A 23,630-nucleotide genomic window follows, 5' to 3' on the forward strand; every position below is an offset into this window, starting at 1 on the left:
TATGTAGTACGGTACCACCACAGAGGATTAAGAATCTTACCCCGTTGCCCGCGATCTGACTGCGTCTACGTGTTTGATAGTGTTCAACAGACTTATAGATGTATAGGATATATATGCACATGTATACCGGAAATCACGCCCCTTTTTCAGTAACCTAATGACAATAACCTAAAGGCTTTGATACGACCACCTAAACACGGCCTTTTACGCGGAAATTTTCGGCTGAGTGATGTCATGAACTTTTATAATTAATCAAACGAAGCTGTTGATTGGCTTCCCGAAATGTTTGGGGAAAGGAACAATGGGGGAAAAAAAATGAAAATCATAGGCACTGCCGAACAAATGTGCAAGACTTGTGTTTGTCGTACACCAGTTTGGTAGAGCCAACTTCTAAGTTCACATTCGTCACACGAGATGTATTTGTGACACCAAGGACGAGGAGTTATCAGACGAAACTTTGCATGTAAGCTAGGGATGGAGTAGAGTTTGGAAGCGCAGGAAGTAGCTACATGTTGGCCATACAGCTATATTCCATTCAAAAGATCCATCGGGAAAGAATTGGCTTAAAATATTCAATTTCTGGTCACGAAACAGGAGAATGCAGGGTACGCACTTGGCGCACCGCCTTCTTTTTTAAGGGAGCTAGCTAGGCACCTTTTTCTTAATATCCCAGTTGTGTTTTCTTTTGCTCCATTTCTGTTATTAAATCCCTGCATTTAACAACCACAAAGACAGCAGTTGTCACTTAAATTTGAGTTCAACTCTAATTCGTACTTCTAACTTTGTCGTATGTCGCCGGGCGCCACTCCGCCTTTTATTGCGTTCGCCTCAAACCCTGCGCGCGCATGCAGCGATCACCACTGAATACAGATTGCACTGAACTAAATTGAAGCCCTGTTGAAGACAATGTAAAATCGACCGCGTTTGCAGCCCCTTGCAAGCAAAAAACAAAGTGTTTAGCGGTCATCCAGCTTTCAATTTTTAGTGGGTTAACCAATGAAATTTTATTTATCCACCAAAAATAAACTCAGCCTACCCTCCAGAGTGTGAACGATCCCAAGTCTGTCAGCAGCCATTTTTAAATGACATCCCTCCACTTGTTCAGGCTCTTGGGACAACTTTTCAGTAGCATTTTTCTATGCTTTGCCCTGGGATGGGAGCTCTTGAATCTAGGGAGTTCATTCTGGGCCACTCTTACACAAACCCACAATTTAAGATGGGCCACAAAATCTCCTCTTTTTCAAATAATCTGTAGGGGTACTTTTTGAGCGCGATCGGCCTGTTGGAGAATTTTCCTTGATTGGGCAGTGCACCCACAGCAACCAAATAGTCCTATTAATTGAAAAGTTCATAGGTTTGGTGTAACATTACTTCTATTATAGTCTTTTCCTTGTGTTTTTGACCTGTCTGTGAGCACTGATGTATGATTCAAGATGGCGTGGACTTTTCGCTGCGCATCCTTGGGGATTATCTTCTCCGTCTTGGCTGCCGTCTTATTCAGCCATTATCTATCTTTGGAAGATTACCACACCCCACAAATAGATGAAGGTAACTGGTACGTGGGTATAAAACAAGATATTAGACAAGATTAGTTTGTAGAGCATGCGGTTATAGTCCCGCCATTTCAGTGTATTATTAGTAGGAGTAAATTAAAACATTACATAGAATACATGTCTCATAAATAAACTTTTCATTGACATTTTAGAAAAACACATTTGAACTATATTCATACTCTCCAAGAAGCAGCATAAAGCTTTTTTCTCCATATTTTCATATTATTTGGAATAACTTTTAATTTTTGTCCAATTCAGCCAATATTTCATGTAATCCTCAAGCTACGAATAAGTCTTGATTAGAATGCAGAGCCCCTTTAATCTAGCCACAACCACTGACTAGAGTACAGCCTGTTGAAAGACCAGTATTTCCAAGCTGCCCATAGCCCTGTGCAGTAAACTGGATTGCTTCGTGTCCATGTTTGTGTCGCCCAAGCACTACTGATAAGTCTGTGAACAATCCTGGTCCTTTTGAGCTCCCGTACACCAGAAATTGCTATCTGTTTTCCTTCCTCCATGGTATTGGTGTGGATGTGAAGCAGAGTGGCACGGTCAGTGTAGTGGGGGGGGGGGGCGGAGCGTCTGTGGCCAGAGGAGGGGCCAAGCAGTTATTTCATCCGGTAATTAAAGTCACGCCTGAAAGCAAAAGGGACAGTCAATTGCTGTTGTGTAATTGTGCTGTGTGTGTAATTGTGACCGTTATTATTGTAGTTATACACCAATATTATGCAGTGTAAGGGGGGGGGTGCTGATTGTTATTATGGCCGGTTCATCTATGCAACAGTCTTCGGCGGCTCCACGTAAGTCATAATCATACCTGCCAAGTCTCACGCATTAGGCGTGTGACACTCGCATTTTGAACGAATCTCACACTCACACGCATCAAGCTCAAAATCTCACGCATTCTGCAAATGATCACGATAATTCACAAAAACTCACGCATTGGACAACAAGGTCGGTCGCGTGCATCAATTTGCTCTCTACATACTGTACTGCACGCACGCACTGCATTGTATTTGAGTATAGCCTTCAGTCAAGGCTCACCTGGACACAAGGCGCACACATGTGGAAGACAGGCTGTGCAGAGCGATTAGCAAAGTTCGTGAATTGTGTGCGTCCTGAGTTTACGTGTGGAGCTAGTCACCACGCGCGCCTTGACCAACGACTGTGCACTACTGATAACTCACGCCACGTGCAGTAGGCCGTCTCCGAAACCGACTTCTAGAGCTTCGGCTATGTCTATTTTCTAGGCGTCTCCGCGAAGAGCAAAGACCTGGACCTCGGTCTGAACAACAGATCCGGATGCAGCATAAATAGATCGGCAACGAATGCTGTACTGCCGCGCTATAAATTTTCCGTTCCGTCGTAGACGAGCGTTGTAGAATGTAGTAAATGGGCTGTGCACTCAAACTTTTTCCAAATGTTTTTATTGACATTTTGTATAAATGTTAACTTGAAAACATCATTTGCACGACACAGTTGAAAACATATCGCAATGTGGTTTACTTTTGTGATTTTTAAAAAAGAATTATAACGAGCCCCGAAGAGATCCCAAGCATTTCATGCCTCAGTTAACTTTCATTTGGTTTTGATGACGTCACCATGAATAGTTTATTCAAATTATGACGTCACGATATTATTATGCATTATAATGGACGTGAGTTTCAATCGGACAAAACAATCTCACGCATTGGAATTTATGATACTTGGCATTATGATAATGCCGGGCGCCCCTCTGCCTTTTGTCAAGTGTTTGACCTGCTACCAAGTACATCACAGCATGCACTGTTGAATACAGAAACTAAAGGCCTATAGGAATATTCGTAGATGAACAAAGTGTGGAGTGCGATCATATCTATTACATGTAGCTATTTTGTTGTGTTTGACCTGTCTGTGAGCATTCAAGATGGTGGTGACTTGGAATTTTTGTTGCGCATCCTGGGGGATAATCTCTTCCCTTGTGGCTCTTGTCTTATTCACCCACAGCTTATCTTTAGAAGATTACATGTTTTACGCCCCGCAATTGGCTGAAGGTAAGCACAAAATTTTAGACAAGTTTGTTCAGCTGCCGTTAGTGTCCACCATGAAGTAATAGTTATTGGTGTCCCGCGATCTAACTGCTCCAACGTGTTTAATTAACAGCGTGAAGAACTGGCTTCAAACGGTTGCAGTTTGCGCTGTTCCAGCGTAGAACAGTTTTGTGATGTTTTTGCGTTTTTTTTTGGGGTGGGGGTATTTTGTTTGTTGTTTTTGTTGTTTGGCTGCACGCCTTTTGTTTATTAGTTTGTTTTTTTTTTTTAATAGCTGTAAAATGGACCAGTTCTTATTTCTTGTGCCGCTTGAGAGATAGATTTCTAATATCGACCGTTCTAGCAGCGGCGATTTTTTTCGAAAATTGGGGGCGGCTGCGGAGTTCATATAAAGGCTGTTTCACTCAGTTACAGCTGCGTTTGTTTGTGCAGGGTGGGAAAAAATCAGCGGGAAAAGCCTTGCAAAATGATACTGAGTTGCAGTGGGGATTTTGGCTAGAATGCGCTTGATCTGAGCGGGCTGCTCGATAGTTGGATGAGTAATATCCAAGACTCATAACTCAGTGGATCTCCTCGCTGCGTAGTGATGTTCCGCAGTATACTGCAGTAAGAACTTAATATAGTTTGAAATCGATGCCTCCGGATCAACTGAATGAAAGTACAAATCCCTACACTCTGCAGCCTTGAGGTGTTCTTATATCATCCTCTCCTTTGCCCAAAAGGGCGCATTCAGAAGCAAAATTGGGGGGGGGGATGCCGAAAAATTCTGGAGATATTTTCATATAACTTGAATACCCTTTCCCAGGGGTGGGGCTTTTGAGACGTTTTGGGAAGGGAGGGAAATAAATAGACCAAAAAATTTGCCTTTCGCATTGAGATACTATTAGAAAAAAAGCAAACTCGAGCTCCTATTTTTAGGTGGGGACATGATGCCCGGTTCCATCCCTTTTGCCCACGGATATAATCGCTGAACTGATTGGAAATTGCCCTTTGTGTGTTGATAATTTGGGCGTATATATCTTCCTGCACGAAACCAGGTGTTATAGCGATTCTACTTCTCATATCGTCCCTGATCGCCTTCCACATCTCGTCCCTTCGATGTTCTGAGAGCCACACGCTAACCAGTCTACTATTGTCCTACAAACGACACCAAGGCGAACGACTAGCCACGCCCTTCATCTGGGCAAAGGCCAACCACATGTGGAAACATCCACGAGAAACCCAGGAAGATTTGATTCGAGAGCTGACTAAGCGACATGCTAAGACGGAGTACGGGCGCAAGAACCGTCTTGAGGAGATCCAGTCCTTGGATGATCTTCGTAAAAAGCATCCCCTGACCACCTACGATCACTTCAAGGATTACATCCAGCGACTAGCTGACGGGGAGGAAGGGGTCTTCCTTGACGAGAAGCCCATACGATTTGGTGTCACCTCTGGAACCACCGGCATCGCGAAGAAAATACCATTGAATAGCTTCTTTATGGACGGGGATTTCCAGAGCCGACAAGTTGCACGTTTGGCCACTTACCAAGGCACTAACACGCCAAGCCCAGTCCAGAAGCGCTGTTTTCTCTACACCCATCCCAAATTCTCACTTACCAAAACTGGTCTGGTTGTTGCTCCTTACACCTACATCCATCATCGGGACACCTTACGTTTATCTGATCTCAGCTCCCCTCCGCCGGCTTTCACCATCACCCATGAGCCATCTGCGGTGTACGTTCACATGCTGTTCGCGATAGCTGACCCCAATCTGGCTCTGCTGTCTACCATGTTATCATTACGGCTGTTTCGAGCCCTTCAATATCTGGAAGCCAATTGGCCAGCAATGTTGGAGGATTTATCTACCAGTTTGATCAATTCCAAGATCCTACTGGACCCCGATGTGCGCCAATCCCTCGAAGACTATCTCAGACCAGACCCGGCCCGCGTCTCTCAGTTGAGGAAGGAATTCGAAAAAGGTTTTCATGGCATAGTGAAGAGAATCTGGCCTCATCTTGTCGCCTTGGAGGGACTTGACATCCTGGATTGTCGGAAAAAGCTTCAAGAAACATACAGCCCTGGTAAGGATTAGCTTTGAAAGAGACAGTCATTGTCTGTGTTCTCGAATGCCTTATGCTCTAACAAGGCATCATAGTAAAAAAAAAAAAAGTCGAGATTTAGCCATAGTCGGTAACTAACAATGTTTATCCGGGCACATGCGCAGTCACATTTTTTTTAACTTGGAAATTCTTACCTTAACAAATCTTAGTCTGATTTTGCGCCGACGTAGTCGTTCTGACTCCTTTTTCACGAGGCGGGAATCACACCGTTTTATAGTTTGGGACTTTTACCGAAAAAAGTCCTCTAGACCCACAAATCAGGAAAAAAAAGGTACTACTTTTTAATTATAATCTGGAGTCAGTTTACAAATAACAAAGAGAAAAGTTCATATTTTGTTTGACGAAAAAAAGGACGACAGCTACGGGGGTGTATTATGTGACGTCAAGATGTGCGTGCTATTCACATGACCACCGAACTTGCTTGGGATTTCTTAGGAATTCTCTAACTCTTTGTTTTTGGAAGGAGTTCCTTGTGTCAGCTGGGCATATGGCGGCACTGAGGGAGGACACCTCTCGATCAACTTAATGATACATCAGAAAGAACCACAATATATTTTCTTGCCTGGTTCAGCTGTCTTTGAGTTAATTCCAGAGGAGAACTGGTATGACTAAAATATCTTAAATGATCAAACTATCATTGAAGTAGTACTGTTTGAGTATTCTTACTTTGTTTCTATGTACAAGGCTTATTGCATCAAAAGGAAACAATGGTAACAAAAAGTACACCAAAAAGAGCTACGTACTGTAGATGATCGAAATGGTATGAACCAAAGAGTTCCACAAGTCCTTGTTGCTTTTTGTAGTTTGGATGAAGATCCCAAGACTCTTCTCATTGATGAGGTGGAAGTCGGTGCGAGATATGAACTGGTGATGACCACGCGCTCTGGACTCTACCGCTATCGAAATGGAGACATTATTCAGATTGTGGGATTTCACGAGGACTGCCCTGTAATGCGCATGCTCTACAGGTATTTACAAATGAGCGCGTTCGAATTCTTTCCTCTCGCGAAGTCTTGATAGCATCCGAAGTATGTGGTAATGGGTTTTACTACACCTCATATATATTCACGAGCAAATTGGCCAATTTCACCTCGCGTCAGGGAAGTAGAAATGATACGCGACCAGGTGACGTAGCTGTGAGTATCCACCTCGGTGCCGTGCAATAGTTTTTTCTGGTAGCATAAAAAAATCCCTCTGGAACCTTCCGCGTAAATATGTTGTCTTTGTCATGTAATCCTTACGGAGCCAGGTTGGAGTTGTATCCTAATAACTATTACAGTAAAGACCCCAAACGTCTGTCAGCACCAGACTATCGAAGCCCTGCTTCTATGCACATCTGCACTCCACTATCATTACGTGGAAATTTAGCAGCTGAGAAACCAACAATTGCGTCTGTGAGTACAAGTAACGTGAGATTTCTGTTTGAATATTTATGAAGTGTATTTAAACAAATACAGCATGGTTTATTTCAGGGAAATTGCAAGGATTACTGCTCCCTCGGCGTAAGCTGACCTACACCTCGGGACCTGTAATTCCCACTACTTCCCCTCGAACCGTATTGTATTTGTATAATCCAAGTGCCATACTGGGTTAAAGGTCCCGCAGATATTAAATTTTAAAAACAAATTTGAACCTACGAAAACAATGGATATTAACACGCACACACATATATGGCTTTTATTTAAGATTACTTACTTGATTTGAGCTAGTTTGCCCCAGTAAGCAACCGTACCCTGAAATGATTTCAACTGCAGCGATTTTCATTCGTATTGTGTGGCAAGCGCAGCCTGCCCGATGCGTCCTGTTTAATATAACATGTTGACTTCACAAACTGCTTAGTTTAGTGGGCCAATGGCCCAATGGTTGGGTTGTTTGATAATGATTAAAAGCGGTATTTTTCCAGCAATCATAACAACGTCAAATTTCGGGGTTTTTTTGAGGTGTCAGCGAATAAACCGCCAAAATTTTGAATTGCATTGGGGCATACTTCCGCAAGTAGCTTGCTTGGCGGCGTGTCGGTTGCTGCCAGTCCTGAGTGGGCGGGAAAAGTCTCGCGAATCAAATTGCAGTCGAATTTACAGAGTTAAGTAACCCTACATGCTGATTGACAATGAAACAAGATCAGACATTTGGGATTGCAAAGACTGACAAATTAAGCAACGATTAGCTTGAAATACTAACTCGGAAAAAATGGAGGTACCCAACCTCCAACTTGAGACAGTTGATTTCCACTCATTTCGTTAAACTGCAAGACACTTCTGGAAACATTACCTGTTAGGTTAACTCCGGAAAAAAGAAACCCTGTCAGAAGTAAATATGTCTCTGCAAACTGTTGGTCAGCAATATATCAAATGAACCGTAGCCTATAGCCTTGTGGTACAGTTTTTCTTGTCCCTGCTTTTTCAGGAAAGGAGAGTATCTAAATTTGGTCTACGAGAAATTGAATACCCAGATTGTCGATGAAGCCATAAGAGTCACTGTTGAAAGTTGGTCTAGTGGAATTGAGCTGGTCAACTGGACTGTCGCCGAAAGCCCAAGATATGATCCTAAAACCTCGGGTAAGGTGAATCAAAAGTATCTCTATATCAAACCGTCTGGATGAAAGAGCATTTTGTAATGCTTACAAAATACTTCAAGGATACACTTGGAATCTGAAAATTTAATGGAAAACCTCTATCCTTTTGTCTGTCACTGTTTCCATTTTTCTTTCTGATAGAACTGTACTACATTTTCTTTGTTGAGATCGATCCTGGCGAGGGGGAACTGAGTGTTACCCAAGAACAAATGGCCAAGGTAATTGTGTCCAATTTATTGTCATTTTCTTCTAGCAGATTTACAACTCCATTTCATGAATTCAAAATGGACGTGTAACCGTATACACCGTATGTAGGGATAGGGTTTGAAATTATTTAGACGAAGCAGAATTTAAACACAGTGGTTCCCATTTTGCAGATTGTTCGAAATTGGGAGCTCTGATGTCTATTTTGTTTTCGTTTAGGTTGACGAATGCCTCCAGCAAGATAATTTCGACTACAAAGACTTGCGTGAGTCCAGCATCATTTCTAAGGCCCAAGTTAAACTTGTCAAGCCAGGCACCTTTTTGGAGTTGCGGGACTTTATTGTGTCTCGTACCGAGGCCTCTGTCAACCAGTACAAGACACCACGAAAGCTGAGAACACGAGAGCTCATAGAGTGGATGATGGAGCGGGTGACGAGTCTGGCGCGAGGTAAAAATGCCAAGCAGTCTTCGTAAGGCACCCAATGAAGAAAATGTTTTGCAAAGTGTACCAAATAACGCTATGGCATTTAGCACAACCTCCCCTAAAATCATTATACAAGCTACCTCCCAGTCTAACAGGATTTTACACTGCAATAAATTAAAAATCAAACTTTACTTTTATCCAAAGCGCACGTGGTTAAAAGAAATTAAAGGAGATCCTTTCCGACCCATGTCCACTTAAATGTTATTGTACTCCAGGGTGCTATATGCACCATGTGAATCGCGGGCTGAATTGCGAACTACCTTCAGACGGGTCTTGTAAATGTAGGCGCCTACTTAAAAGTGTCTCACTGTGAATCGGACTTGAAAAGGTTTTTAAAAGAGGAGTTTTAGGTTTATCGAAGACAAAAGTGAATAAAACGTGCACCAGATAAGAGCAAGTGACGTTGAAATCTGTGCCCCTGTACATTTTCAATGAGCCGTTCAAGCTTGTTACCTCCGCTTGCCGTTTATGCACATGCACTTAAAATAGAATTTACTGGTAGTGAACTGGTAATGCAAATACACTATTGACACAAGACTATGAGAGACTTTGCGCTGGAAGGTCAAAGGTCTATCATATCAAACGTGTTTGCATTCTATTGCTTTATAGGGGGTTTATATCTTCAAAAGGTTTACTCAAGCTTATATTCCGATATCGAACAAAGGAGTTGAACTCTTGGGGATGGCAAGCCTTCTTTCCTCGCCTTCCACCTCTGCGGTCCGGGTTCGACTTCCGGCCCAGTCAAGTAGATTGAGTTTTCAGTCCCTACCTGACTCCGTGGGTTTTACCAAGACTGTTTCTCTGGGGTTTTCCTCCCACCCCTGTAACATCTTCTTACTGTCTCCCCAATACTGATGTCGGTGCATGTGAGTCGTATGGCGGCTGCCCGAGGTGCCCTTGTATGCCATCGGCTGAACCACGTTTGCGTGTATTCATTGTTCTTGTACATCGCATTTGAACATATCTATATGAAATCTGTGCTTTATAAAGGAACAAATAATTATAACAATACCTGAAAGATGGCTATAATGTAAAACTTTCATTGCTGGTATGTACATGTACGCACCATCCAGATATTGGACAAAAGCGTCGAGCAACTATAAGCTCTAGCGCAGTGTCCTCAACGGGGGATTTATTTCGTCAACTTGCCGAGAGGATTTGGCAAGTCACTGATCTAATACTCCAGTTCACGTGGCCTCCTTGTATGCACTAATTTTAATTATATATTTTTCTTTTTGTGAACTTTGCATTCCTTATGTGAGTCAATCTTCATATATAAATGTGAGCTAATTTAAAAGTTCTTGGGAATCTTTTTAGATAATACTGATAATTCTGTATATTTTCATCATACACTTTGGATATCATTGTTTTAAAGATGCAGGAAAAATCTGAATTGGTAGAAAGGAATCTTAAATTTCTAAGGTAAAAGCTTTTACTTGGATGACATGTTTGACACGTGGGGGATCGATTGTTAAGAAGGGATATTATTGGACAGTATCTGGTTGCTTCTGAATGCAGATATTCTGCCCTGAATGATAAGCCCAGTGCACTGTGTTACACATAAATATTTACAGAAAAAAATCTGAAATAAAGCAATAGCCATCTGCTTTAAAATAAAATAGTAGATGAAGAAATTAACGAGGTTTTATCAAGAAATTGTTTACTTTTATTTTGCTGTAAATTTTACGTGGTTGTTTCATCTCAAGCCTTAAAAGAGTTTAATTTAGTTTCAAATAAATTCAGAACAATATTCATCCTCAGGTTCTGTACAGTGTAAATTAAAAGTTACATAAATAATTATAGCTTTTTTGTCTGTTTAAGTTGCACAAGTGAATCATTCCCCAAATTTAATATTGATTGAGACTTATACATTTTTGTGTGGGGGTGTATGGGGTGGGGGTGAGTTTGTATTTCCATTCAAATGAAAACTCTGAGCGATAGAGGACAGTAGGGTCCCCGATTCACTGACGGTTCTTGATTGACAGTCGTGTGTGGAAGTGTTTGTTGTACAGCAATTCAAGGGTCGTATTTAATTCACATTTGCAACACGAGACTGAAAATTTCTGGCTCATTAGCATTAGAAGTGCCCCTACAGTATGTTTTGAAAAAGGAGATTGTTTGGTCCCCAAAATGGTGAGATTGTGTGAATCGTTGCCAGGATCAACTCCCTGGGTCTTTGAGCTTTCATATGAGGGCAGAAGGGCTGAAAACTACGGTTGAAAAATGGTCCTAATTAAGTGCCCCAGAAAGTTGAGGGTTGCCACTTGAAAATGGCTGCAATTGGAATTCAGAAAAATCGCTTTTCGGGGGGGGGGGGTTAATTCTGTTTTGTGGGAATAATTAAAAATGTAATTGATTAACCCACAAAAAAATCGAATAGCAATTGAAAGATTAGGGACTAGACAATAATTTCATGTGTGTTTCTGAAATCTCAGGGATGTTGGCGTGCATGTTATTGGGCCCTGATGTGCTGATTTTACACTGTTTTCAATAGGGCTTGAATTAGTGGACTGTACCCCGAGACGTGTACGTGACACGGTAAGGTCAAGGGGACAACAGAACGGCCTTTACCTATACGTTGCATTAATGATTAAAGGGATGTGTGGTGTGTTGTAGCGGGAGAGGAATTAGTTACGTACGTGTTGGCCACTCCGCGTTCAAATGATCCATGCAGAACACTGAGCATTGGCTTTGCTTTAGACCAATGCTGTCTTGATGCATCAATCTTTAGTCATGCAGCGCAACGAAAGGGGATTGAGGAAGGAGAAGAGCACTGGGCGTAAGCTCCTTTTGTTATTTGCATTCATGCATTCAAGTACCTTAAGGCAGCAATTGCCACTAAATTGTGTTTGGGATGGATCTGATTAGGATATATGGTCGTAAAATAACACCAGGCGTCCCTCTGCAATTAGCTGTCACATGGTGTCGATTACGCCACCCTGCTTTTCAGATTTCCATGGCCAGGTAAGTCATCCCCCCGCCTTTCCTCATCTCGTCCCTTCGATGTTGTGAGAGCCACACGTTAACCAGTCTATTCTTGTCCTACAAACGACACCAGGGGGGAGGACTAGCCACGCCCTTTATCTTGGCAAAGTCCAACCACATGTGGAAACATCCACGAGAAACCCAGAAAGACGAATAGATGACATACCAAGACGGAGTAAGGGCGCGAGAACCGTCTTGGGGAGATCCAGGCCTTGGCTTCCTCTGACCACCTATATGATTACTTCAAGGATTACATCCAGTGGCTAGCTATCGGGGAGGAAGGGGTCTTCCTTGACGAGACGGAAGCCAATATGATTTGCCATTACCTCCGGAACCACTGGACTGGAAATAAAATACCTTACGTTGGTTTCCTGCTGGTGATGCCCTTAGCCTGAACATAGAACGTTTGTCAGTCTACCGAAGAAGCAATTGGCCACAGGAGCCCAGTGCAGAAGCGATTAATTCTTGCTGTAAACCCATCCCCAAGGTTGGGTCACCAAATCAAGCCGCGTTGTGGCTGCTTCATACGCTCTTTAACCCACCGGCCGGACATCTCATACCCTGGTTCGAACACAGCTCACCTCTTGCCGCTTTCACCATTTCCAATGAGCCGACGTCGCTCTACATTCAAATGCTGTTCACGATTGCGGACCGCAGTCTTGGTATGTTGTGTGCTGTGTTTACATCCGTTTGCACCGCGCCTTCAGTGTCCTCGAGACCGATTGGTCAGCGATGTTGAAGGACTTATATAACGGTGTGCGCCAGGCTCTCGAGGACTACCTCAGACCGGACTGTAGCCTGAGTGTCTCATTTGAGAAAGGAATTTAAGAAAGGTTTCAAGGAATCGCAAAGAGAATCTGCCCCTGGATGCCATAGACATCTCAGGATTCCGCAAGAAACACCAGGACCATTATGCAAAAGGTACCACTTGTTCATGCATGCCATCGGAAACAAACCTCAAGGCCATTTGAATGGATGTTCTCGTCGTTTTTTATATGGCATAGTTAGAAATTGAATTTTAAGCTGCTGCATTCTCTACCGCTATACCGTTCAGGGGATATCATCGAGATTGTGGGCTTCCATGAGAAATGCCCGCCCTACCATATGCAATACAGGTAGGTTGTCGACTTCTCTATTGGCATCTATCATCTTTGCGACTCGTTGAATTCCTTACTTCAGCCATAAGGTGTAAAACATCAAGATCCATAGATTGAGCGGATTGGTGGAATTTAAATGGGGCTATCTAAATAAAGTTAGTGTGTCGATAAAACAAAATTGTCAAACAAAAGTCTGTCTCCTCTTCTTCAATGAGTACCGGTAATGCGTCATGTAGAGTTGAAGCCTGGTAGTTCTTAGGACAAGTTTGGATGTATGCAACGCGAGTGGGTCCAGTAGTAAGACAGTTGGAAATGTCAACCCTGAGCTGGACCAAGAGAGGGCGCAATTTTCAAAGCAACGGAAGCTCCTTTGGTGGGAATTGCACTTCGCTGGTTTACGAGCGACCTCGAAACTTACCCGTTATGGTCGGGGCGTTGCTACAAGAGAAACACTCCCCACCGACCTGGCTCTTTTCAACTAATAAGGAGGTTGCTTCTGCTCCAAGCGGATAGCTTCTTCTCACTCAAAATAACATAGGATTTAGGAACGCTTACGTTGCAAAAGTCGACGTTACTGTACCTTTGTATTGACCGTCTTTAAGGTCTGTTTTTAATTTTGTTGAATTTACTTTTTGAAATAAAAAGAAAGATGAATAAAGAAGAAATTGTACATCACATTTTTAAACTTTTAATTAAATAGTCAAGGGAACCGGTGGCGTAACTAAAGCAATTAATAAAATTTAGCACCCAGCCGTTTTTCCTGGGTGTGTTTTCTTTTTTTCGTCTAAAAGAGTGATACTTTTTTGTCTATGTTGCATTTTGATTTTTCCCGAAAAGAAACACCCAATTTTCCTGAAGACTGCCAGCTTTGGGAAGGATGGAGAAATATTTGCTTTGATATTTAAATGAAATCGTCTCCCTTTTCTGTACAAAATTACCTCCACCCAAAAACTGATGCTTAATTTGAACTATGTAATATTTTAGAAAGTGGACTTTGTTTCACCAGACACCACTTTGTAATGCCTCACATATTTGATCCAAGATGTCTCAATGTTTTGTTCGCCTTATTTTACATCAATGATTAATCTTTAAAGAGCACTCTTAGCGACGCCAAGAATCAAACTTTAATTAATTCAGAGCTCAAGCAGAATGATTTCAGGTACTTGATATCAATTTAGAAAGAGTGAGAAGATGTTAATTTTGGTGTGAGCACTTTTTTATTTGAAATGAGATAGTTCAATCTCCATTGCATTTAGACTTTATACTTCACTCGAAAAAGATTTAATACCCGCACCCTGGCTCACAGGAAACATCAGCAATTATTGAAAGCCATGCGGGGAGCCGTAGTCCCTAGACACGCAAAAAAGGTTGCAGTTTAATCATTCACCCTATTTCAGACTTCATCCAACCAATCAGATTTCCGATTGCATCAAGCGCCAGTGTGGTTCTCTTTATAGGATTTGCTCTAACCTGCTTTGTGTGAGTATCATAGTGGCCCTGCCCGTAGCAAAACACATCGTAATACAGAGCATTTCAACGAGAGAATCATGCCAGAGCATCAAATTAAAACACGCTGGAATTAGTCGCATTTCGGAGTGACTATCGCTGGGACGCGTGGCACTCTAATTGCCTGGTAACTCTTTCATCAACAATTGATCGTATGCAACAAAGAGATATTGCGTGACAAAGAGCTTCAGTCGGCTATTGAAGGACCTGAGATAAACTGAATTCGTGGACATGTGCACCTAAGCGTTATTCATTTCTGGAAATGACACCCAAGAGGATAACTTCCTTTTCTTATTGCAAGGATCTCCAAATTCCAGATTGATATGCCACAAATTAGTTGTTAATGCAAGGATCAGCTGGAGTTACGTGGTGGTAATTTGAGCCCAATTAGGATAAAAGGCTTGGATATTATGCATCTACCGTAACTGGTCCATCAGCAAGTTGCCATGAAAACCAAATCGATTTCTTTAGCAAATGTTTACCACCTCCAAACTGATACGCACTTAGATCATGCATGCGTATAACGTCATGTGGAACCGGTACCTTTCAAATTGAACTCTAACAACTTGGGATTCGAAGCAAGATGGAAGGAGATCTCGTCTTGAGAATTGTGCGGACCATCGTGGGATGTCTCGGTATCGTTGGAAACGGTCTAGTCTGCTTGGTCATCGCTAAGGTGTCCGTCATGAGGACTGTTACAAACGCTTTCATCTTCAATCAAGCTGTCATCGACTTGCTCGCCTCGCTATCCCTGATCATTAGCAGTAACTGCTTCTTCGTGATGCCCAGTGACCCAGCACTCGCTGTCTTGTACTGCTATATCTGGGAGACGGGCTACTATCTCTGGGCATTCTTTGTCGCTTCCTCCTTTAATCTCGCGGTGCTCACCTTAGAACGTTACGTTGCCATCGTCTTCCCGTTCAAATACGTCAAGCTGTTCGGTGCAAAACAAGTCGGCTTGATCATCGCTTCTGTTTGGTTGACCTCCGTGGGATACAAAGCCTACTTGTTCACCACTCGAGAGATCACGGACCACAAATGCCTGCCTCGAGATGTGGCGGCGCCGGAGCTGCTTGGCGTCGCTACCATTTGCATCGAGTACTTTTTCCCGCTGGTCTTCATGGGCTTCTGCTATTTCCGGATCATACTCTGTTTGAAGCGCGGGGCGGCTCGTATCGCCCAGCAATCTTCCTCGCCTCGACACGGTGGGGAGTCGCTCAGGGGCTCGCTGGTCCGAGCTAAGCGCAACACCATCAAAACATTGATAATGGTCTTCTTGTCGTACACGGTGTGCTGGTCGGCCAATCAGATTATCTACCTAATGTACAACCTGGGCTGGCCGCTGGATTTCACGGGCACTTTTTATGTCTTCTCAGTCTCTCTTGCCGCCTTCAACTCTTGCATCAACCCTTTCATCTACTCCATCAAATACCGTCAGTTTAAAAGAAGCGCAAGAATCTTATTGATGCCTTGCATCCCTACCCGGAGAAATCGCATCGCGGTGGCCTCAACGTCATTAAATATTGCAACCAGAGGACGAGGAGGTTCCCGAGCAGTGCCAAATGAACCTGGCTGAAATCAAGGCAACATGCTGCAGAACTGGTTTGCAAAATACCCTCTAAAAGTCGATCTCATGTTTTTTCATCTTCACAATCAGTTCATTGTGTACATTTATGTAAAATACTCAACTGTGTATCACAGCGGAATGCCAATACTAGATTGTTAGATGAAAATTATGTAAGATTAATTGTTCAGGGTTTTTTGAAACAGTTCTTATGTATACTTTTATATTATGCCGGTACTCTGACTCGTTTATTGTGGAGAATCAATGGTCGATGAAACTGGGCACAGATGGTATGGTATTTTGTGTTGCAATTGTTGCTTGTTTACATTGTCAGCGACAAATTGGAAAGTGTCCGGTTTATTTGGACAACCGCCACGTAGCTACATCTGAATGCAAACATGGATTACCTTTAGACATTTCAAAGTGGGGCAGTGCTTACATTATGTGCGGTAAAATATTTTACAGAATTTACGGCACTGAGGCGAGAGCCTGTTTATAGGGTGACATAGTACAAAAAAGGTTTCTGTGATTGACACGTTGGGTGGAAAAGGATAAAACTAATCACACAGACATACTTGACAATTCTTGATATCCAACGATTTATTAAATCAGGATTGTAAAAATATCATATTTGGATCAAATAAGTCACGATCCACTTAGTGGGAGAATTTCCACACGAACGTTCATTAAAGCAAGTAGTGTGTTTGGAATAATAAAAGGTAGGGTGCGTGACGCTTATTCACAGTGCAAAAATGTAGTGCAATACCATTTTTAGCCGACTCATGTCAGTTGTACTCTGCGGTTCATTAAATCTACAGAGGTCGATAATGCTCGCCCGTTTATGTTGATTGCCTCGGGGTTCACTGTGGAATTTTATTATCGACGGGGATGTGGGTCCGGGTTCTGAGCTTCTAGCTTTAATCCCTTGGTACTGCGCTCGTGATGTTTGGCTCATTTTAAAATAACACGCAGTGCGTCAAGTTGGATTATAGCGGTTTATGGTTTTCCAAGTTGAACAGATGAATTTAATGAAGTTGTTCCTTGAATGTTGTCAAAACTGTAGCCAATCAAGGTTTATATCTAGAAATGCTTAGAGTATCACTACAGCAGAGACAATGGCCTTTAGAATTTGGTCGCAGATATCAATTCTGACGGCAGCTATTGGCAGTTAGTTTATGTTTCATTTTAAATAAGTGAGCTCATGACATGGAAATATTATACAACCAAAAGAATTGTCTCAGACGAAAAGAAAGAAATATGATCTTTAATATATTACTCGGTGCCTGCGCTAATCATAGAATTTAAGAAATACGATTTTAATGAGTTTTCCGTCTGGCCATTTTTCTAAAGTGCATTCCCGCGAGTACTTTATCTTGCAGCCGGATAATACTTGAGACGATTTATATGTACATAGGCTTGTTATGATTCATTTGTCATCTAACGTCCATTTCAGAACTTGTTCACGTGATTTCTTCTAACAACCATGTAGAACCAATGGACAGAGTTGAGAGCAAAGGCGTCCTTTATTTTGTGTGACGCCAAAGCGCTGATAAGCTTTCTGGTTTACTGATGTATGGTTTACTGATGTTTATCTTATCGTCAATTCAAGGCAGGTCTGTTGTTGAAATAAAGCACTTAATGAGGTATTTTTGCCGTGAAAAGTAATTCTGTATGATGTGCATGTAGCTATATGAAAAAGATTTTAGTTTTTTAAGTCCTAACAAGCTTTAATAACGTTATTATTTCCAGTGAGGATGTAATATATATCACCTTTCCATGAATCCAAGTCTTCAATGCTTGCATCTCGACATTAATGACTCAACACTGATGGAATACTCGATGAGATGAGTTTTTTCATGGTATGAAAATCTACAAGAGTACGTTCTAATATCCATTCATATGTAAATATACCACGCTTTAGGAAATCCTTGATATGTCATTTAACTAAACCGAGCCAAAATCATGAAATGTTTATATAGATTATATTTGTGTACAGTTAAATGCAACGTTTTGCGTTAGACGGTTGGCAGCGACCAAAATACGTTTATAAATTGGCCACATTGTGAGTACTTCTGTCGAATTTATGTTCAATGCCGCTCCCTTCTCTTGCAACGTTTGGCTGAAAACCATCCTTTGGCTCCAAAACGTGCATTACTCTGGAATACAAAAATGGAAATACAAAAATTACAATGAGAGTTTTCAGAAGCAATGGTTACAAAAACTTTGCTTGTGTATGTTTAAACCGATGACGGTGTGCCTCTTTAGGCAGATAGCCCCGAACGTTTTAAAAGAGTTTAATTTTCCTCAAAACTTTGTCATTATTTTGGACTTTAAAACTTACATAGTGGGTATGAAAACGAGTCCTGTTATACCAGCCATGACGAAGAAGATATCGACAGCGTGACCACACTGGACAACTAAGGCGTACGTGTAGCTCTCAACCACCAATGAAACGGCACACGATGAGGACACGACCAGTACGTACATCGAAAATAATGCCCCTAGTGAAATAAGAGCCAAACATGGACGGTGAGTATATGATTTTACCTTGACCAGTGCTCTTCGCAAGAGCGTTGGTGACTGCATTCAAATATATCATGTGTTGCTCACCGTGGCTCCTTTGTGCAACCAATTTTGTCATCAGAGAAACGAACACAGGTTGGGAAATACCGTAGAAAAGGCCGCCCAAGGTTGCTACAAACAAAACCAAACAAAAAAAGATGAGGCACATTTGGTCCTACGTATAGGCCTACTGTTCACCCTGATGTAACTATGTAACAATTCAATTTTTAATAAAGGAATGGTTTGTAAACTAAATCTGTGCTCTGGTAGAATTTAAACTTCTAGTCACAAATATTCAGATTGGCCCAGTAATTGTAATAGTTTAAATTAGAACCAGTTTCGGTGTGTCGAAACCTTCAAGTTATTCTTTGATAATGCAACGTACAACGGCAGTCGATGAACAAAATCTATTCGCTGCTGCTGCACGAGCAATGTGTTTCCTTCAATTCCTTATCCGTTTTTTCTTAATTCTATACAAATTTAAATTTGGAGACTGGCTATACATGGCAGAATGTTATAACATCACTTCCAGGAAGCGCAGGCATTCGACCCTCCCCCATAATTACTGTCTCTCACCTCCATAGATCAAGACTTCGTTCGTTGTAGCTGTCGCTGTTATCAGATACTGTGCTACTCCACAAAAGGTACTCAAGTAGAGGATCCAGTAATCGGAAGCAATTTTTTCAAAAAACCAAACAGCGAAAGGTGCCACTACGGAATAACAGAGGAAGATGAATCCCAATTGTCTTCTATCTTGGGTCGGTTTATTGTTATTAACACCTCAAACAAGACTATGCGTATATTGAGTTGAATATTGAAAAATATTCAATCCATATAGATAATAAAACTAATAACAAACAAAAAGAAAAGTCGCCATTGGTGTTTAATGAATGAACTGTGAACTGAATTGGTTTCTGAAAGGCTCTGCTAGAGAAATACCTGTTGCATTCGGTACCCCGTACCACAACGCAAAAGTGCCGACAAGTGAGGGCGTCCAACAGAAAGGCTGGCCCAGTGCATACAGATTGACGGTATTCTGGAAGCCGTAAGAGACGAAGTAGAATGACGCCGAGCAGATCAAGTCCAGCACGAGTCTCCACCGCCGTCCTTCAGTGGCACCCACGAAGAGGTCCTTGATATCTCGGGGGATTTCCCTCAGCAGGTTTCGGAAATCGACAGCCTTCTTATTTGTGGATTCTTGGATGATACATGGCGGTAACATCCACAGGAGAGCGAGCAGAGCGAAACAACCGATGATTGCATAGATAATAGTGAACGAACAGAAGACGCCCAGCAAACTGTTCAAGATAAGAGGGGCCAGATATACAACAATATACTGAATGCTGTAGATTGCTGCTAACGCAACGGCCCTCTTCTTGGGATGCACAATATCTGTTGCATACAGCAAACTAATCGAACTTAGGAGAACGAACCCACCAGAGCAGCCATACACGGCAGAGCCGATGAGAGTGTAGTAAACAGAAAGCTCGAGGAAAGATACAAGTACGAAGGTTGCGGCCATAACCAGGGGACCGAGGCATGATAAGAGGAATATGGGCCGGCGACCGGTGAAGTCAGACACCGCTATGAGAGGCAAACCAGTCAAGACTGGAATTAGGTCTGTCAGGAAACTTTGATATGTTGAAAACAGAGCGGTTTCGGCCTGGATTTCGGTCAGTTCGCGACTTGTGTTGGTGGCAACGCAAGCGTTACCATCCGCGGGAAGCGTGAAGTTGCGTTGACGGGCGAAGGTGCAACGCACAAACTGAACGCTGAGTGTTGCCATCACTGTCTCACCCGGAACTAAGATTAAAACCTGAAAGATGAGAAGAAGCACCACTGAAATCCAAGTGGGCCTAACTCGGACGCCAAGTAGTGGCGTGTCCTCCGAATCTGGCATACTGTGACAGAGAGAGCTGTTGCTGCGTCGGGTCACTGCAGAACCTGAAGGGGGAATCCATAACAAAAATGAGAACAGTGACTCGGCATATTCTGTGACATTAAACTATTTCTGTGACGTCACGCATTTGTTCAGAGTGTAGTTTTTACGAATCTACAGCAAACTGTAGATTACGTTTACGAATAGCCGTATATCCGTAACAATATTGAGCCATTTCATGCAACAGCGTCATTTGAAATGAGTACCGTTCCTTGACATGTCATAAACTGATTTTATTGATACCATTTCACCTTACTAAATTCTACACTATTCGAAAATCAACTGAACTTTCGGTTGATTAGTTTTTAAACAATGTATTGCTGCAACAGAATAAAATCACAGCGAACCTAATTCTTAAGTTCTTAAATCTGGCTTTAAAAACTTGTGCAAGCTAATGACCATCAAGATGGTCTTCAGTTAAACGCTGGCTTCATATTCATGTGTTTCACATTCTTGTGAAAATCCCGACTGCAAGAAATTATGTCTGAAAAGGAGGTCACGTACGACGTGCGTCATATGCATATCACAAATGTTGATCCTTTTAAGGATATAATTAAGTTGCGGGTTGCAGCCACCCGGCCGGTTGCAACGGTTTCACATTGTCATGAACATGTACACTACGTATTTTATGCGTTCTGAGCATAAAATGGATGATGCACAGAGCGTTCTACGTGATCTCCCTTTTCCAACTGCCATTTTCTTGCTACCGATACTAAGACAAAACGATACGGGCGTTTCACAATAGTGCGCCTCAAAGAGTTAGCAACGTGTTGGCCAATCGCAGTGTGCGTTTCGAAAGGGTCGACAGATTTGGCGCGTTATGATTGGCCAACGTGTTGCAAACTCTTAGAGGCGCACTCTTGTGAATACAGTCGCATGTGAAATCAACCTTGAATTATAAAAATAGAAGCACGGAAGCGAAGCGACAATACCTTTTACCAGTAGTTCCGGATGCATTAGGGAGTTACAGCACGTAATATGTTTCCTTGCACAACTCAGTTTTGCTTATTGGTCAGGGTCATACACTGGAGCACCAGTGAGCTTTTGTGATGGAAACGAGACTTTTGCTGGGTTATTTTGCGAGTCAACGATCTTATGTAATCAAATATGCAGTAGTCTTTTTCGAGCAGTGAAATTTCGCTTATTTTCTCACTTCGTGCAAAACAAATCATGATATTCTTGCAATCGGGGGGTTTCACAAGAATGTCAAACATATCAATATGGAGCCAGCGTCGAACTAAAGGCCATTCTGATGGTCATTAGTATGCAAAAGTTTCTTGAAGCCAGATTCACAAACTTTAAAATCAGGTTCGCTGTGATTTTATTCTGTCACAGCAATACATTGCTTAACCGATAGTCCAGTTGATATTCGAATAGTGTAAAATTTAGTAGGGTTAAATGGTGTCGATAAAAATTAGTTTATTTGTGGCAAGGAACGATACTCACTTCTAATGACGCTGTTGCATAAAATCAATATCTCTTTTGAAAAAAAAGTTGTACTTTTGGCTTCATCATGTGTGTCATTACAAACGTCCATTGCAAATATATACCGTATATGGCGCATATCTTCAGGAAAACCCTACAAGAAATATTTTCAACGTTTTATGTTGTACTCTATGTTGGCAACACGCGATACGGCGTCTCCGTGTGAAACCACGGCATGCACAAGTATCGAACACTGGCTACGGCCCTCCACCGCTGTCTCCTTTGATCAAAATGCGAAGCTGTATCGCAGAAGACAGGGCCGGATTATGGCTACCCCTATCATGCGCCGCCCCAAACAGTGTCATGTATTAACTGTATTGATCAGAGCTGGGTGAATATATTTTCAAGATGTTTTTTCAAGATGGGTGAATATACGTGACTGACGTGCAGTACACTAGAGTCTGATTGATATGGGTATTCTCATAAGTTGTTGTGCAGGCCTGCGAGGTTACCCAACTGTGGCTTTCAAAAGTTCACGTACTCTGAGCGATCTTACCTCAATCACTGCCACATGAAAAGAGAAACGGTTGAAGTATATAATACCTCCTGGTTCCAGTGTTCAAGTATGTGCTGTACACTACTATGCGTTACCTACACATGGAACTGAAACGCCAGAATCCCACTGAATGCTTTCTCCCTTCAATGGACGGATATCGCGGTTCAGCGACTACAGGACTGCTTTGCATGCAGAGATTCGGACATCTTTGTGGACAGTTCAACAATCTTGATGAATGGACTGGTCGTAATGATTCTGTGAGGAGATTTGCATTCCAAAGAGAACTGTAAAAAGATCCCCTATTGATAAATCCTGGTTAAACTGAGACAATACGTGATAAACTTTGTGCTCAAAAGAAGGCTGCATTTCGGTCAGGTGATGTTTTGGACTTTACGAGGCCAAGTACATGTATTATCTTTTCACCCGTATTCTGGTATGGAAACTGTACCGTGGATGTCAGGAACTGAATCAGTCTTGTTGTGAACAATGCCAGCAATATAATTGGTGGTGATCTACCTTCTTTGGACAAACTTCATGAAGCTTGTGTCCTAACGAAAGCGAAGTCAATTATTGCAGACACATCTCACCCAGATGTAGGTCAATCCGAGTCGATTCCAACCGTACCTTAAACAGTTTTTATCCAAGCGCTGCATGTTTATTAAATGACCAAGTGTGATCTCATGTTTTATTTTTAGTTTTATGGTTCTTTCTTTAAATTTGTAACCTTGTATTGTAATTAATGTTAATGTGGGGTTTAATTGTTTTAATCAGTCGACGCTATAAAGCGTCGTATTGGGATCCCGCTATAGAGTAGTTGGTTGCCACCAAGGAGTCTGTTAGAAGAATGGTGGTCTGGGCGGCGTTCAGGCAGAGATTTCTTTATGAAGGGATTGATACGAACCTGTGCGACAAGAAGTCAGTGATCGGTGTTGGCAGAGGCTTCAGCACCGCGATAAACCTGGAAGACTTCAGGCATCTCCGGTCGTTGACAAGTATGTGGTCAAGCTCTTTGGCTGCGTGACCGTCATTCGATATCCAGGTGAGTCTG

At 42.2% G+C, this 23,630-nt stretch overlaps 3 protein-coding genes across 3 annotated transcripts; 2 read left to right on the forward strand and 1 right to left on the reverse strand.

The window, feature by feature from the left end:
• The first annotated feature begins 3,371 nt into the window (after nucleotides 1–3,371).
• LOC147796855 (uncharacterized) lies at nucleotides 3,372–10,750 on the forward strand. The gene is made up of 8 exons (XM_087145895.1): nucleotides 3,372–3,586; nucleotides 4,621–5,646; nucleotides 6,149–6,287; nucleotides 6,489–6,653; nucleotides 8,092–8,243; nucleotides 8,402–8,478; nucleotides 8,684–8,912; nucleotides 9,558–10,750. Exons 1-8 carry the CDS (start codon nucleotides 3,460–3,462, stop codon nucleotides 9,617–9,619), a joined length of 1,977 nt encoding a protein of 658 aa, XP_087002021.1. The 5' UTR covers nucleotides 3,372–3,459; the 3' UTR covers nucleotides 9,620–10,750.
• A 1,168-nt stretch (nucleotides 10,751–11,918) lies between these two features.
• Nucleotides 11,919–16,818, forward strand: LOC110983589 (allatostatin-A receptor-like). The gene has a single exon (XM_087146038.1). The coding sequence runs from the start codon at nucleotides 15,120–15,122 to the stop codon at nucleotides 16,110–16,112; it is 993 nt and encodes a 330-aa protein (XP_087002164.1). The 5' UTR covers nucleotides 11,919–15,119; the 3' UTR covers nucleotides 16,113–16,818.
• Nucleotides 16,819–17,893: 1,075 nt separating this feature from the next.
• Nucleotides 17,894–23,226, reverse strand: LOC147796856 (proton-coupled folate transporter-like). Its single transcript, XM_087146037.1, has 6 exons — nucleotides 22,583–23,226; nucleotides 19,602–20,606; nucleotides 19,239–19,373; nucleotides 18,711–18,794; nucleotides 18,442–18,601; nucleotides 17,894–18,256 (listed from the first exon to the last, which is right to left on the reverse strand). The coding sequence occupies exons 2-6, from the start codon at nucleotides 20,560–20,562 to the stop codon at nucleotides 18,145–18,147; spliced, it is 1,452 nt and encodes a 483-aa protein (XP_087002163.1). The 5' UTR covers nucleotides 20,563–20,606; nucleotides 22,583–23,226; the 3' UTR covers nucleotides 17,894–18,144.
• Nucleotides 23,227–23,630: the final 404 nt, after the last annotated feature.

Source organism: Acanthaster planci, linkage group LG14 (genome assembly GCF_054643075.1).
Source record: "Acanthaster planci isolate LZ-2023a linkage group LG14, COTS_SCS, whole genome shotgun sequence".
NCBI lineage: Eukaryota > Metazoa > Echinodermata > Asteroidea > Valvatida > Acanthasteridae > Acanthaster > Acanthaster planci.

What these genes read in the sequence shown, in the direction of transcription:
- LOC147796855 (XM_087145895.1), top strand. Translation starts at nt 3,460, where the DNA reads ATGGTGGTGACTTGGAATTTTTGTTGCGCATCCTGGGGGATAATCTCT. An exon ending in TCAAGAAACATACAGCCCTG is followed by an intron (nt 5,647 to 6,148) that starts GTAAGGATTAGC and finishes TGTTTTTGGAAG; the next exon opens with GAGTTCCTTGTGTCAGCTGG. An exon ending in TTAATTCCAGAGGAGAACTG is followed by an intron (nt 6,288 to 6,488) that starts GTATGACTAAAA and finishes TGCTTTTTGTAG; the next exon opens with TTTGGATGAAGATCCCAAGA.
- LOC147796856 (XM_087146037.1), bottom strand. Translation starts at nt 20,562, where the DNA reads ATGCCAGATTCGGAGGACACGCCACTACTTGGCGTCCGAGTTAGGCCC. An exon ending in CGGGGTACCGAATGCAACAG is followed by an intron (nt 19,374 to 19,601) that starts GTATTTCTCTAG and finishes GTTATTCCGTAG; the next exon opens with TGGCACCTTTCGCTGTTTGG. An exon ending in CGAAGTCTTGATCTATGGAG is followed by an intron (nt 18,795 to 19,238) that starts GTGAGAGACAGT and finishes TTTTGTTTGTAG; the next exon opens with CAACCTTGGGCGGCCTTTTC.
- LOC110983589 (XM_087146038.1), top strand. Translation starts at nt 15,120, where the DNA reads ATGGAAGGAGATCTCGTCTTGAGAATTGTGCGGACCATCGTGGGATGT.